Raw genomic sequence first — 16,700 nt, forward strand, 5'->3', positions numbered from 1 at the left:
TGTCAATAAACCCACACTGCAGCTCTCAGCGCCCAGCTGCCCACTACTGCACACCATTTATTTATTCACTGGGCCAGTCCCACCACTCTCTCCCTCTTTCTCGCCGTCTGTTTTCCTCCCCTCGCTCTTTCTTTTTCAAACTCCCTATCCCGCGTCAGGCTCTCCATGTTAAGTGATGGATACCCAACCCCCCCCCCCCCCCCCCCCCCACCCCCCACCCCCCACCCCCCCACCCCAGTCATTTTTGGCATGGAGACCTCCAGCTCTGCTCTCCCTGATGTTATTTTTCAGACAATTGAAACATTTCAGATTTGCATTATCTGCAGGTCAAAGGGCTCCATGTGCCCCGGGACCACCAAGCTGTGCAATTTAATGGCTTTGTTGAGGTGAATTGATCCGGTACAGTCGCCACTGGGACAAGGCCAGACCCTTGTTGCGTGGGAACGGGGGGGTGGGGGGGGGTGTTTAGTTCAATAGCAGCATCTGTGGGTGGAGAAGCATTGAGGTTATCTTCAATCTACCACTCGGATAGGGCCTGTTTATTGTTTTATCTTCGGTTCCTGAAATTGAAAATGTTCCAGTCTTTGGGAATTGGGTTTCTCTGCGAGTGTGGAGAACCTGAAAAAAAAATCATTGTTAGCGTGTACTTTCCACTTTTCGTTTCATTTCTTCTGGATCGATTTTGAGGTTTTTGACAGCGTTTTATTCGGGGCCGCGTTAAATAATGTTGACTTTTTGTTCCAGCGATCCACCAGAGGCTGGAGTCTGACGGCACAGAGAAAGTGGAGGGATCCATGACCCAGCGCCTCGAAAACATCCTCAACAGTAAGATTTCTGCCTTCTTATCTACAGGAGAAATTATGTTTCCTACTTTATTATCTATTCCCCAAACCAGCGGGGTGTGCCTCCCTGGAAGCTCCAGAGAATTGAAGACATGGTTCGCTAGGATTTGGACTGAATGCACTTTTGTTTGTCATTGAACGAGTGCAAATAAAGCTTTTTGCTGATTATTTATCCGAGCTTATACAGTCTTCATGAATGAAGCTGCAGAAGCAACTGAAACGTCATATCAGGAAGCCTTACAGCAGGCCAAAGCAGGAGAGCCTCCAAACAGTGCGGCTAAAAATAAGTGATTGAAGAAAGGGAATTTCAATGTGAAAATGAATGAATGGTTTATTTCAGTTACAGTTTCAGTGCAAAAGTTGAGTGTTGTACATTCAGTTTACAGTGCTTTGAAGTTCACTTCTTTTTTTTGTTTGTTATCCTACAATGTGTGTAGCTGAAATGGGTATAGGCTGAAGCCAAGGCTTATGCGTTGTTTAATTTTACACAGACCAGGGAATAAAACAGTATAATTATTCCACAGATGCAAGATACAACGTGAGGAAATGTATTTTTTGCTTCTTTAAGAAGTGCTTTCATGTCATACATGATAATAAGACTGCTTTAATTTAGGGTCAATAAGCCGGTTCTTTTCCCGCAGTCTAGAGTAAATAAACCTCTGAGCCGGACATAGCTTTCATCCCTACTAACCCAGAGTGGAGGGCCCATGGCCCAGTGGGCCCCGGCCGCTTTTCACCCCCCCCCCCAAAAAAACCAATGCATCAAACACAAATCCCCCGTCAGCCAATCGCATAAATGCCTGGTGAAACGTCACGATAACTCCAATCGGTGAGTGAAAAATGTGAAGTATTCCTCTGTTCGGTCTCGTGATCTCTGTTTTTCCTTGTGGGATTTTGTTTTGGGGGTGGGGTTTTGTTTTGATTAGAGGAGCTCAAGTTTTTTTTTTTTTTTCTTTTTCTTTTTCTTTTTCTTCTACTCGACGGCACATCCAAGGCCACCCACGAAGCCGGCGAGTCGCGCAAAGACTACAGCGAGGGCAGCCGGTCCGAGAGATAGCCGTCACTTTCTCCTTAGCAGCTCCTCTCTGTGTCAAATAACACGTAGAGCAGGAAGAAAACCAGAGACCGACAATAAGAGGGAAATGTGGTATCGACATTTATTTACATAGTATCCCGGTTTCTCATTTTCTCCTTTGCGCTCTCTCTCTCTCTCTCTCTCTCTCTCTCTCTCTCTCTCTCTCTCTCTCTCTCTCTCTCGCTCTCTCTCTCGTAGGAGCGAGCGATACCGCAGATACTCTCTTCCAGGAGGTCCTGGGGAGGAAAGACAAAGCTGACTCCACACGCAATGCACTCAATGTCCTGCAACGCTTCAAGTTCCTCTTCAACTTGCCACTCAACATCGAACGCAACATCCAGAAGGTACCTCGTGCGAACGCCGCGACAAAATAACGACGAGCGCCAAAGATGGCGTTGCCTTTTCTTCCACACCAACTTTCTAATGCTTCATATAGCACCAATCACACAGTGCGGGACAAAGGAAAGGAAATTAAAAACAGCATGAAAAGGAGAAATAAAGAAATAAAGTAAAAGTTATTTCTTAGTTTTTTCACTTTTTTAGAAATTTAGGAGCATATTTAGCTTTTTGTTAATGATAATAAATAATCTATTGTAAATAGGAAAAGCCTGAGCACATACTAAATTGTCAGTGTCAGTAGGAGGAGTGTAGGAACTAAAAGCTGCTTCACCTTGTTTCTTCCGACTGAAACACTGAGCCCCCTCCTGAGGCCTTCAGGTCTGGATGGTTCGTGTTCTAAGAGTTAATCTGAGATGTGTTCAGGCCAGAAACCATCCAAAGCTTAAACCACCAGAAGTCACATTGTGACGTCAGTCCTTTGACTCTCAGGCTGCCGGTGCAGAGATTGAAGCTCAGGTGAAATAAGCTCCTCCCTCTTTGTGTTGGCAACGCCTGGATGAGCTGCAACTGTCTTTTTTTTCTTCTAATCTTTGGGTTTATATTTCTATTTTCAGACTTGCAGTTTGACTGGAGACATGCATGGTTCTCCCAAATGCAAATAATTAACATTTTTGTTTGTGTGTTTTTACGGTAAAGCCCTTCGAGCAACGAGTGTTCTTAAAAGTGCTATATTAAAAAAGTTATTATTATTATTATTATTATTATTATTATTATTATTATTATTATATACGATAGGGTGAGACTCTTATGTTTTCTATATAATGTGTTCCATAAGATTTACAATATCTGTAGGAATTTTTATGAAAGCAGGTGATGCATATGAATGGTTACTGCTCATGTTATACATTTTTACTGTATATTATATTTGTAAATATGTATTATTATGTTGTTTGCCTCCCGGGGACTGCAGATGGAAACTAGCTCCGGCTAAAATCTCGTACAAAGCATCTTTTCTTTAAGATTAATGTTTTTGTACATGGTCTATGAAAAATAAACTAAATAAATATATAAAAAATATATATATATATATTTATTTTATCCAAGGGAGTACTAGTTGAGAAATTAAACATATTAACTTGGATGGCCTTAATGCCAATGCTACTTCACATTTCCATTATTTATGGAGTTTTAATAAGTAATACTTCCTCCCACTCCTCCTTGGACGTGCAACCTAATGATCTTCTTCTGCTGTATTTACAGGATTCACCCTTTGTGTGGTGAAATATCTTTGGTTTGAGCTTGTCTGAAATGAAACAAAAGAAAAGTGATCTCTCCGCTCTGCTCTCAGTACTGCTTCTCATACTAACGCAGTGCAGTCTGAAGTAAATAAACCAGCAACAGCAGTTTATTGAACGACACCGGTCTTCTCCTCCAGACTCTTGGTTTTACACTTTAAAGCCACCAAACTACTGCCGTGTAGATTTTGGTGCTTTGCATTGGGTCGGTGTTGTTTTTTAGAGCAAAGGTTAAAAAGTGCACAAGCAGCCACCACGTCCTGGTGTCTCAGTCTGGACTGCCGTCCTGTCACACGCTGTGATCTGCAGTTATTCGTTTTCACATTAGGACTTCAGCTTGTTTGAGAGGGTTTGTACTGCGTGTTTATTTTGAGCCATCGTGGAGACGACTGATGATGAGAAGGTCGACCCGCAGAGGCTTAAATACACAGTTTGTGTGTCACCATTGACTTTTCTTTGCAGGGAGATTATGATGTGGTGATCAACGACTACGAAAAAGCTAAATCTCTCTTTGGGAACACTGAAGTCGCTGTTTTCAAGAAAGGTAAACACTTTTCTTTTTTTTTTCTTATTATTTTTTTTTTATAAAACTTAATTTACTCTTCAATCGCCGTTGACAGGATTCGGCTCGCCTGCTTCTCATAACCATAACTCCTCGATGGTTTTTGATATTTACACAATTTGAAAACTTCCAGAAAGCAGGGAAATCGTGGTTTGTGTCACTACAATGTCCTCCAGGACTTCTACGGTCCAACTTATTCAATCACAGGCTAGATTCACTAGACGTGTAACGTGAGCCTCACAGTGCTTTACTTTTGTTTAGATTTAGATCCATATTGTCTTTCTCATAAGAGGATTATGTACAGCTTTGGATAAAAACACTTTTTTTCCCCCTCTACGTGTTCCAGTATACGAGGAGGTGGAGACCAGGATTGGAGCTCTGAGGAGCCTCCTGTTGGAGAAACTGCTGCAGACGCCGTCAACGCTTCACGACCAGAAACGATACATCAGGTGTCCTTATATTCCCGTATAGATTTCTGTACGTGTGCTCGTCTTGTTACGATGCCGCGGTTTGTCTCAAGTCTTTATTTTATCTCGGTTTTGTACGACTAGTGAAACTCATTAGTCGACTAGTTGGGCACCATTAGTGGGCAAATCATTCTTACAGTAACAAACAAAAGTTCAAATCTGAGCAGTGAAGCTCAACAACGGACACGACTGGACATTTGTTCAAGACCCTTCTTCAGTGGAGGCCACGCTGGGGCGGTTGGACTGTCCTGGTTCCTGCTTGGTGGTTCTCTATCCTCGGTGTAACGCTCTGTACACGTCTACCCCGTCTGTGTTTTTTGGTAACTGTGTAGAAACACGTTGGTCTGGATCCAGACGTGATCTTTTGGTTGCAGTGTTTCATACGACAGCCGAATAGTTAGGAGACGAGTGTTTCTGTTAGTTACTTGAATTCGTATTTTAGAAAACTCATGCTAATTGAATTTCCCGACTAGTCGGGTTCTAACTCGTCGAATTATTGTTGCTTTAACCAAATTCCCCTTTGGTCACTTTAATGTCTGCCTGTGTCATCGTTTACCAGAACCTTTCTTTCTTTCTTTCTGCTGCGCTCTCTCTCTCTCTCTCTCTCTCTCTGTCCTCTCCCCCCCCCCCACCCATCCATCCGTCTATTCCTGCTTGTGGTCTCTGCCGATTTATTATTGTTCAGCCCAACCTGTCAGGATCACAGAGACCAGCTCTCCACCACACGGCAATGTCTTTCATCCCGGCGCATTAGGCTCAACCCCGAACGCCCACTCTGCTCCTGTTTACACTTCACGTGGCTCGTGGGCAATTGTGTGTGTGTGTGTGTGTGTGTGTGTGTGTGTTTTGTTCATGCAGGTCTTGTTTCAACTTTTCAAAGATGCCACCTAATGAGAAACAAACGAGAGGCTGCATCTCAGGATGACAGCCGAGGAGGTCCGGGGGGGTTGAATCATCTGACGTCTCAAACGCTGCTGACATAAACTCCTGGGAGATGGATTACGGGTGGATTAGCCTTAATTGTTTGCGGGGGTTTAGATGTTTACGAACGACTTGCATGCAACAGATGCAACTAATACGTCTGACATTTTGCCACCTTATTTTCTTGGACGCATTTATTTTCTTTCATTCCTTTTATTTTGCTGTGACTTTATCTGAATATTTACATCTCTTGATGTGACCCAAAAAGAAGAATTTGTTTATATTTCAGCAGATTATTTATGTACATACTAGCTGTTCACTAAGGATCTGAACAGGATATCCTCACGAGTTTTAAATCACCAATCATCTCCGCTTTGTTAGTTTCATGAAGTGATTACATTTCAGAATAGATCCCAAATTCGTACACGGACATAATAATGCAGAGTGCATGTAAAATACTTGCAAAATGTATAATATAGCCACTAAATGCAACAAACACTATTATTTTACTGGTGAAACCTGCAGTCACAATTTCATTTTGTCTCTGCATTCACAGTTTTGGGGTATTTTTGTCCTCAGTTTCGACTCGCAGGCTCACTTTTGTAACCCAGGTCCTTTTCAGCTCCATTAATGTTGCGCTGATAATCACTACCCTCCATTGCAGTGTTATAAAGGCGACACAATGCAGCCCAAAAGGGCTAATAAGCTTGAGCCTGCTAGTCTACACCAAGGGAAAATAAACTCTATTACCTCTCTGTCATGGCAGAGAAGTACCAAGTCTACTCCACCAAATAAAACCAACAAGTCATTCAAATTGTGTTCTACATGTACAGATCTTATTTTACAAGACATATGATTAAATACATATAAATCCAGCACATCACAAAATAATATTTGAGATAACATCTGGCCTGTTTTTGTCATTCAGCTACAGTGGCCATGCATTCCAATGGGAGATCACACATTTCAACAAGAACAGGTTTTTCTTTATTTATATGAATCTTTAGATCAGCGGTTCCAAACCGGCGTCGGGGCGTCTCTGTAGAGGGCGCCAACGATCACATTTAGACGGGACCTTGAGTGCGTTTAAAAACTCAGCAAGTCTATGACCTACCGTGGCAACCCCTTTAAAAGAGAGAATTAGGACGTGTTCACATTCCCCTGTTTGATCCGGACGGAAGAAAAACCACTTCATTTGGGTGACTTGACCACGACCACCAGCTCTGAACCGGAGCCAGCAAGATCTCTGGTCGCCTTGAAAACCTCCGTCTGCGTTCGTTTACCAACGATCTTTCTCGTGGGCGGGGTGAGAGGACGTGACGTAGAGCGCAATGCATCCTGGATAGCAAACAAACAAAGCTCACTGCACGAATCAGCAGAAGCAGAAAGAAAAAGTTGGAAAATATCTGGCGGCCAGACGTGGAGTCGTGAGGAAGAAATAGTGAGGAAGACTCTCATTGATATCTGGTGTGAAGACTATATCACGGTTGTTTGTGGCTACCCTTTAGCCACGAGCTAACTAGCCTAGCCACCACGGGCTAAAGCGGCGGGACTTCTGCTTTCAGTCGGGACCAATCAATGAGCCGGGTTTCTGCTTTACTTCCTCTCTGGTCAGTGTTTGTTTCAGGCGACAGCGCCCCCAAACCAGCAGCTGGTGTCAATTACTTTTTCCAATCGGTTTGATCCGGTCTCTAAAGTGAATGTGAACGCCACCGAACCAAATGAAGGTGTGGAAATTCTCTGCTCCCCTCCCTCCCCAGTGAACCGAGTCCCGGAATATCCAATGTGAGAGGCCTCTTAGACTCTATAGAATCTAAAGCAGGCCTGTGAAACCATCTATTGCTTTTATTCGGAAGTTTTTTGCTTTTGCAAATGTTGAATGTTTGCAAATGTTCGGCTCAAACTGACTCCGTGTTGCACGATTTCTGTCTGTGTTCTTCACCTGCCCAGGTACCTGTCGGACCTTCACGCTGCGGGCGACCCGGCGTGGCTGTGCATCTACGCTCAGCACAAGTGGATCCTGCAGCTGATGCAGAGCTGCCGGGACGAGTTCATCAGCGGCCAGAGAGGTGAATAGCTTGAGCACAATCATTCCAGCTGACTCGCCCCCCCCACGTTTCACGTTTTCCACAATCAGGCGGGTTAGTGGATGTCATGTGAGCTTTGAAGGTAGCCGAGGAAAAAGCCAGCTGCCTCCTCGTCACACGGCCCCGGTGCCTACATTCCTCCCCTCCATCACTGCCCTCGCCCCCCCCCCCCCCCCCCCCCCACCCCCCCCCGGGCCCACGTGTTTATTTTTACGCGAATGTATGAATAAGATGAAAGCGAGGCGGCTTTTAGTTTCAAGGCTCGACATGTTACGGCGGCACAGAAACTCTCTTTCTCACTCGCACACGGCTTCGCAGATGGATTGGAACAATTAACCCCAATTAAGCTTTTCCTCTGTTAAATCAGCCGGCCGAAAAATGTGCATGTGAAACCGTCCACTCAGGAAGACCCTCGAATTCGCCGGCGTGGGCTGAAACGCACACGTGCATACATCACAAGCTCGCGCTCGCGCTCATACCACACAAATGCATGGTGAGTGGGTGGCTGCTTCACGTAGTGCAGCTGGAACATAAACATGTCTAATGCGAAGGGTAACAGCGGTTTCCGGGGGCGGGCCTGGATGGAAATGAGGGGTCCGCGTGTTCCCCGCCTCCCCACAGTTAAATCCCATCCTGATTATCATGTCAGGGGTGGGATGGCCTCCTTCTCACTTCACACATTGCAGGCGAAATGTGTCAAAGGAAAAAAACACAAAATTCTGAAATGAGAAATTACATCAAAACGTCAAGAGTCCGCTGGTTTGCAAAAAAAACACAAGTACAGAAATGCACTTCTAATGTGTCTGTACGATTCCGTATAACTGCAGAACACAGGAAGTCACATTTTAATGATGCGAATCACACGAGGGACACACACATCCACTGTGAAGCTGTTTCAGGATTGATGAGGAAACAGGAGTTTGGTGAAATTGTAACCATGACAACCATAGATAAATCTAACAAACAGCAACAACAGATCCATAAGTTTTGGTTTATTTTGTTGTTTTGTTTTTAATTCAAGACTGAGTAACAAGCTGATGGGAACATCAGTGTTTGAGGGATTTATAGTACTGTAACTTCTGGACTATAAGCCGCTACTTTTTTCACACATTTTCAACATTGTGCCTAATTGATATATATATTTTTTACGGGTTAACGAGCTTCATGCCACCAATACACGGGTGATGCGTTGAGGCGCATCACGTAACTCCGGCCTTTCTTCTTTTTTTTTTTAAATATGGGAGGGTTTGGCTGCTCAATAGCCTGTAAAGTACGGTAATCGGTTACTGTGTGTAACTTCCTCAATGTGACATTAAAACACAACATTCATCTCAAGCCTGGAGAACCAAGCTGGTGTGTTTTATAAGAAGATAAGAAATTTCAAAATGAACTGGAGCTTTTTCATGAACTCCTGTTGGATGGTATTCATTGAGAGCAGTTGATGTTTGATCTGAAGTTATGTTGAGGGGGGGGGGGGGGGGGGGGGGGGTATTCATTCTCCTGATATATGCTTCCAAATCTTTCAGTGCACTTGCTAACTTGGAGGATCCGTAATTGTTTCTGGACTTAATAGATCAACTTCAGCTCATTTATTGTGAAGGTTAATAGTTGTTTATTTTTGGGAGAATGTCTCGTAGAGCCAGAGGTCATTTTCTGACCTGCAAATCTGACTGGAGCCACCGCAGAAGATACACCCCGTAGCCCAGTCCTGTTTACAGAGACACACACACACACACACACACACACACACACACACACAATGTGCTCTCAGCACACACAACACACAGATGCACAACAACATACGCACACAATCAAATCCCCGGTCGTGTTTTGGGAGGTTTTCTGTTCGAGTGCTGGAAGAACACGATACAAACAAATGGACGGTCATTAGCTGAGCTACTGGTGGAAAAACTCCACAGGCTGCACTCTGAGTGTGTAAACAGACGAGACGAGCTGTCAGTCTCCCAGTGAGGACCGCCGTCATGTTCACCAACACACATTCACCCCATCTTCCTGTTTTTCATTTCTGCTCCGATTCTGCAACACAGCTGTCTCCTGTCACTTGTCCTGTCACACCTCTTCCCCTCACGCACGCACAGACGCACCCACACACACACCAGGTTAAGTACATGCAACACACACCATACTGAATACATGCAACACACTCCATGTTAAATACATGCAACACACACCATGTTAAATACATGCAACACACACCATGTTAAATACATGCAACACACACCATACTAAATACATGCAACACACACCATGTTAAAAAAATGCAACACACACAATACTAAATACATGCAACACACACACACACCTGGTTGGTATTCACTCTCCCCTCTCTTCTCCTCTCTTCCCCGAGTATGAAATGTCCTGAAACACCCCCCCCGACAGCACTAAACCAGCCATCATCACAACCCCCCCCCCCCCCCCCCCCCCCTGCCCAGTGCTTTCTCTCCCCTCCCTCCCCCACCCTCACCCACATCGTCCTCCCTCCCCCACCCTCACGCCGTGACCCCCCCTTGCTGGTACCTCTCAGCCGGCGACCTCCTCCTGCTTCTCCTCGTACCACGCTCTCCAGCCCGATGTGCTCCTCCGGCGTCTTTTCAGCTCTTGTCAGCGTCACACGCGGCAGGGATTATTTGTGTGTGATCGATCAGCCACATCTACAGTTACCAAGGTCTTTTATTTTGTGTCTTTTTTTTTCCCTTCTTCCTACTTGGGAATATGAGGCCAGAGGCCGTTCCAGTGTACTTGTGATTCTGTTAATTGTCCCCATAAATTGCCTTCGACATGAAATCGAATCATCCGTCTTTGTCGGAACAAAAACCCAAAAGGCTGGGAGTTGTGTTGAGGAAAGCATAGCGGAGCAAGTTGCTTCCGTCTGTCTAAACACTCCTATCATGCCCGGCTGTTTCAGTCCAACGCTGCCCGATACTGTTAAACTGCAGCACTTCTTCTGCCAATGTCAATATAATTAGCAGGTTTTATATTTTCAACAGAAAAACAAGAGATTTGTGTGTCCATTTGACTTTAAAACAAGTAGTTAAGATTTTAGGTTCTGTCAATAATCACCACAGGAGGAGAGCAGTAATTATTATTATCATTAAATACTCCATTTATTATTGTCAATTATTGTATTAATCCACTATAAAGGAGATCTAGACATATTCTGTCTATATTCAGTTTTTTCTTTTTCTTTCTTTCTTTCTTTCTTTCTTTCTTTCTTTCTTTGATAAATGCCATTAAAAAAAACAGTAAATACAAAGCTGAAATTCAGTAAAAGTAACAATAGCACATGTACAAAAGGCGACAAAGGAAGAAAAGATAAATTACAAGATAAAGACTAAAGATTCCTAATAGTTCTGTGCTGCCCTGAATGTTTCATAATGAAGTTTTACTTCACTTCTTATAGAAAAACCCTAAAATGTGTCAAAATTGAGAAATATAATATAAAATGCTGCAATTTGAAAATCCTGTTTGAAGAGAAGTGCAATTTATTTTGACAGGGACATAAAAATTCTGTGACATGGTGGAATCCTGTGTGTGTGTGTGTGTGATTGTGATTGTGGGTGGGTGTGGGTGTGGGTGTGGGTGTGGGTGGTCAAGGTCAATGACCTCTCAGGGAACAGGAACTCATCCAACCTGCAGTGGAGCCTCAGTCTTAATAAGGAAGTGTGCTTATGTGACACACATTGTCTGTGTCTTGCGCACACACACACATACACACACACACACACGCAGGCAGGCTTCTGCATTTGAAATCTTCACAAAGAGTCGACGTATTTGCACAGGCAGTAGTTTGAGCACACAAAACCGCCGCACACGCTCCAGCTTTTGCACCTAAAACGTCTCAGTCGCACGGTGGGGGGGGGGGGTTCGGTCAACACCTGGATCAACAGCAGCTCTCATCCCTGTAAAAAGACAGGAAAACACAGATACACACACACACGCTCTGCGCTGTTCTGTGTGTGCGTGCGTGTGCACGCGAACCCCTGATCTGAGAAACTTCGTCTGTTTACATACCGCCTGACTCGGTTGAGAATTTCCTTACATCTTCTGGACTGGACGGGCATGTTGTTCTCTGTTTTGGGGATTTCTCAACACTCATTTAAACTCTGCGTTCAGCCCGTGAATCACACAGACACACACACAAGTTTTGGAAATGTGGCCGTCCCTCTCCCTTGGTGCAGACACTCACTTCATGTTGGCGTCATGCAGCCTTGCACGAACTCTGTTGCTAAGCCTCCTGCTCCATGGCTCTCTGTTGCCATCTGGTGGCGCTGCGCTGTCCCGCCGGCGGTTGACGTAGAGCCGCTTCGCCCCCTGGCCCCTCTGAAAGCCCACCGCTCTGTTCCTCCAGCCCCGAAAAACAACGGGACATTCTCTCCGCTGCGGGCCGAGGAGGCAGAGACGGGTCGGAACATAAATAAAGAAAGTCTGCGAGGGCCGAGGGGGGACTGTTTGGTGTGAAAGCCTGCTGAGATTATTGAGGAATGTGGAAATATGAAAATTACTTATTTGATTATTTGATATCTAGAAGTATGTGTTGATTTATCCTCCCTAACCCCCCCACCCCACCCCCCCACGTTCCCTGACTTTCATTCCGTCTTGCAGTTGGTGTGGGCGCTCTGGACCTGGAGGGGGATACCCGGCCCTCCGCCCTCGCCAGGCTTGGTCACACGGCGTCTCTGAAGAGAGGAGGCAGCCTGCGAACACCTCGACCCAGCAGTGAGCACCACAGCTCTTCACTAACTCACCCACACACACACTAGATGCTGACGGGGGGGGGGGGGGCTGCGTATGTGCCTTTGATTGTGCCAAATCTTTTTGTTTGTTTTGGGGAAACTCTTTCCATCAGGCACGATGGTAACAAAACTTCCGGGAAGTAACAGGAAGTTTTCTGGCTCGGCTCTCCCTTCCCCGGTCGCGTTTCAACTGAAAACGTCGACGTGATTGTGTGTTTCTGTGTTTGCAGCTTGGCGCTTTGAGACGCCACAGCAGGTGCAGTTTGTGGAGAAGCTTTCAGACGTGGTGATCGGTCAGCTGCCCAACTTCTGGAAGCTGTGGATCTCCTACGTGAACGGGAGTCTCTTTAGCGAGGTGAAGAACCAGGGTACACCCAACACAAGGGCTTGTGAGAATTATTGCAGCCCATAAAATTTTAAAAAATAAATACATTTTAAGAAAAAGATCAATTGTATGTATTTAAATCTACTCACCTTGGACGCATTGATATTTTTTAAATATTAAAATGAGTTCATTCCTCCATGACCTGCGAGCAGTAATTGATGAATGTTTTGATAGTATTGGGACCGAGGTTATGGTAAAATGTTTTCTGTGATGAAAAAAATGTAGAACCAAAATGGTTCTCGATCATTGGATGCTTGAGCTTCATTTCCGTCCTGGAAAATCCTAATTTATTTATGTTTCTAAATATATAAAATCATTTGTTTATTTGTCTTTGTACAAGAAATCTCAAAAGCTAATGAGCGAATCTTCATAGAAATTGGTACAAATTTGCATTTTCATCAAAGGAAGAACCCATAAAATTTAATTTAATAAAATTTTTCCTGTTTCCATGTCGATGCTTGGCGGAGGTCAGAAATCTCTGATTGCACTTGTTTCTTTTTAAGATTTTAATTGAAATAACTAAAATCCATGTTACATGTCTTCTACCCAGGCGAGGCGCGACTCCTCGTTCTCTGTGTCGTGCGACTTGATTTATTTTGTCTTCATCCTTCCCTGCAGACCGGAGAGAAGTCTGGGCAGGTGGAAAAATCCAAGAAGAACGCCAGGCAGAGGCAGAACGACTTCAAAGTATGCCACGAATCTCACCAACACTTTGCCGTGAAGGTGAGTGCTCCCCGTCTGCTCACGGTGTCGTGTGTTTTACAGAAAATGATCGAGGAGCTGACCAATCGGCTCGTGAAGCTCATCCGCGGTGCCCTCCTGCCCACCACGCTGCCCCAGGGCGAGCTGAGTCTGTACGCTGGCTGGGAGGGCAAGACGGAGCTGACGGGAGCCTGGCTGACGCAAATCATTCACACCGTCAGGTCCGCACACGGCCTCTGAATATCCGCCTCACCGTGATCGGCTGCCGGGGAATTCAGCCGCATCTTCAGTTTCCGTCTCGTCTTCTCCCACACAGAGGTTGCCACGATGCTCTGTCTGCTCTGGAGATCCCAAACGACATGCTGCAGGTGATCCAGGACCTGCTGCTGGACCTGAGAGTCCACTGCCTCATGGTGACGCTGCACCACACCGCAGAAGGTGAGAGCGGTGTGTCCGACTCTCGCAGAAAACACAAGGAAATCCATTATTTCTGTCAATATCGTTTCATCACCCTTCGAGGCCCCGTCTACTCGACAACGTTTCAGGTGAAAACACATTGAGGTCTTTTTTTGCGTTTTCGTTTCAGAAAGATTTTGCATTTACAAGGCAACATTTAAAACACTGAGAAGTAGAACAGGCACTCGGTAGAGCGCATACCTTTGCCAGCGCCAGGTTTGTCACCATGGAAACCAGTGGATTACGAGGTTGTTTGATCCACCACACCAATCGTTTCATCATTCGTCATGGTCGTTTGAATTGCTTCATGTTGTTGCAGTGTTAAGGTTTTTCTGTTGATTCCTTTTCTTTTGTGGTACTTGAACACACTGTTAGAGTGAGCTGGCCTGTGATTGGCTGAGAGTGGAGAAGGGGGGCGGGAGTTCGCAGTGTGCCAGCAGACGGCAGCGTCGACCTCGACTGGCGGCGCACGGCCGAGCTCCGGCGTGTCGACAGTGGAGTGAATATCTTACTTCCCCAGGATCTGTTCGCTTCCAAATTGCGACGGGTCGCTCCTTGGATGATGACAGATCATCACTGAACCGTTCATGCTGTTTGGGTTAATAGTTTCTTTGCAAGAAACATATATGGGTATTTTCTAAACGTATGTAGTCTATTTCTATGAAGGCTTTCCAATTGGATTTTATATATTTTTCCTTTGGTATGTTGTTTGTAAATTATTTGCCAATCAGCTGTTGGAGATGGTGAGCCACAGAATTTCTTAAAAAGCCTGAAAACCGTCAATACAAGAGTGTGAAAGTGACATCCAACAACCCTTACACCTCTTTCACGTTACTTGAATCTACAATGAAACTTTGCAGACAGCATAAAGATGTCTCTGCCTTTGGCGGTCATCGCCTTCAACTGCCACCTTTCACTCGTACAGCCTCCAGGGTTGTGATGGAGAAAGTATTACGAGACTAAAAGCAGACGTACTCGGTTTCACTTGTGGTAAGCTTTGAGAAGAGCGACTGGTTTTCACTTAAACCTCCACTGCTCCTCCTCTCCTCCGCTCTCCAGTTCACACATACGCCAACCGGTGACCTGTGTAGTATGTGGTTTTCCATCTGACATGTTTAAACCGGTTTATATTTTCTCTTGGCGTTGATGAAGAATTGAAGATTTAGCAGTCAAGCAGATTGACGTTTTCTCCCCTTTTAGTCGATATTTGTGTTTTTTGCTCCCCTCAGACGTGAAGCGGCTCGCTGAGAAGGAGGACTGGGTCGTCGACAACGAGGGAATCACCAGTCTGGTGAGCTCAGCGTCGCATGAAGCGGCTCGCCGTCTGTAATCGAGCACGAGAAGACGTTTGAGCCACACTCGCACCAATAGCTGGAGTCAAAACAAAACAAAAGAAACACAACATTGTTCACTCATCCAGACGAGCGTGTGAAAGGATAAACTCATTTCCAACCCCTCTTCTCCGTACGTTATTCACGGGCTAACCTGCTCCCAATGTAGAAACCAATATGCACATTAGATATATACACCATACTTTTCCCATAGATATACACTCAGCATATAGATATAGCTCTGTCAGTATTATATACTGATAGACCTATATATATATCTGTTATTTACAACATGCATGTATATGCACATGTTTACATATAAACACGTCTATGGAGTTCTTAGTGGTGGAGTTGTCAGGTGACTATATCTGTGAGTGTGATTAATACCGGTCCTGTTTCTGCAGCCGTCTCAGTTCGAACAGCGCCTGGTCCAGATGCTGCAGTCACTCAAAGAACCCCTGGAAATCAAATCAGGAGAAATCAATGTAAGAGGACAACCTGCGAGTGACTGGAGTTACAGACGTGTGCCGATGATGATCAGTGAAAAACAGTTGTTAGAATAAAACAAATTCTTTAAAGAGGCACTATGTCACATTCAGGTCATGCCTCTGCTGTACATTAGGTGGCAGTGTTGAGTTACTTGAGGACCAGTCTCTTTTTGCCTGATTGGACCTGGTGTATAACAGTACCTGCTGATCACTGCAAGACCTTGACTTGTTGCCTTAAAGGAGACATATCACGCTTTTAAATCCTTCCTTTTTACATATAAATCATACAGTTGTGGTCTATATAAAGCGGAACTGCAATGCTTGGGTCTGAATTCCTCATTATTAGAGCTCCACAGGCCCCTTTTCTACCCCTTTTCTGATGTGCTTCTGAGAGCAACTCGTTTTGGGGCGGTCTCTTCATACCCCGCCTCCTCTCCAGGTTGCAGAGGTGACACTCGGTTCAACGTCACCCTGTTCGGCCATCTTTGTAGTTTGATAGAACAGATACAATTATCTAGCGGCGCAGAAACTTTATATTCACACATTATTTACAAAATGTCAACAACGGAAGATTTGTCCATCCAGCCATACATGTTGGAGCCAGAGTCGGACCCGGCGGAGCGAGATGAAAATGACGATGATGCACCTGCAGAACAACGTCTTCATATGGATGTAACGCAATGGTGTGTTACTATATTTACACTAACTTCTCCATCCATGCCCACTACTACAATACTGCCTGTATTACAACGACTATTTAACACAGAAGTTACATTATAATCTAAAACGAGCACACAGCGCTAACATATGAAGACGGTGCAACTGCTAATGCTAACAAAACAATGACAGGGACGTCTTATCATCACACTTTTTAGCGTTATATACAGCTTACCGAAGTGCTCTGTTCGTCGTCTCCATAGATAGAAGGAACTGACCGCTCAATCAGACCAAGTCTTTCGGCAAATCCTTCTTTATACTGGCGGAGGTTGTTGAAGC

General features: G+C 44.9%; 1 protein-coding gene across 2 annotated transcripts in view; it reads left to right on the forward strand.

Annotated features, from left to right (window-relative positions):
* Positions 1 to 16,700, forward strand: part of exoc2 (exocyst complex component 2) — a 57,973-nt gene that overhangs the window by 27,248 nt on the left and 14,025 nt on the right. For both annotated transcript variants that reach the window (XM_080473666.1, XM_080473667.1), the window contains exons 7-18: positions 745 to 825; positions 2,116 to 2,261; positions 4,014 to 4,095; positions 4,460 to 4,562; positions 7,452 to 7,570; positions 12,212 to 12,325; positions 12,573 to 12,697; positions 13,346 to 13,414; positions 13,493 to 13,650; positions 13,746 to 13,867; positions 15,115 to 15,176; positions 15,621 to 15,701. In XM_080473666.1, coding sequence (XP_080329792.1) covers positions 745 to 825; positions 2,116 to 2,261; positions 4,014 to 4,095; positions 4,460 to 4,562; positions 7,452 to 7,570; positions 12,212 to 12,325; positions 12,573 to 12,697; positions 13,346 to 13,414; positions 13,493 to 13,650; positions 13,746 to 13,867; positions 15,115 to 15,176; positions 15,621 to 15,701 — 1,262 coding nt within the window. The remainder of the gene's footprint in view (positions 1 to 744; positions 826 to 2,115; positions 2,262 to 4,013; positions 4,096 to 4,459; positions 4,563 to 7,451; positions 7,571 to 12,211; positions 12,326 to 12,572; positions 12,698 to 13,345; positions 13,415 to 13,492; positions 13,651 to 13,745; positions 13,868 to 15,114; positions 15,177 to 15,620; positions 15,702 to 16,700) is intronic.

Source organism: Lipophrys pholis (assembly GCF_963383615.2).
Source record: "Lipophrys pholis genome assembly, chromosome: 10".
Taxonomy (NCBI): domain Eukaryota; kingdom Metazoa; phylum Chordata; class Actinopteri; order Blenniiformes; family Blenniidae; genus Lipophrys; species Lipophrys pholis.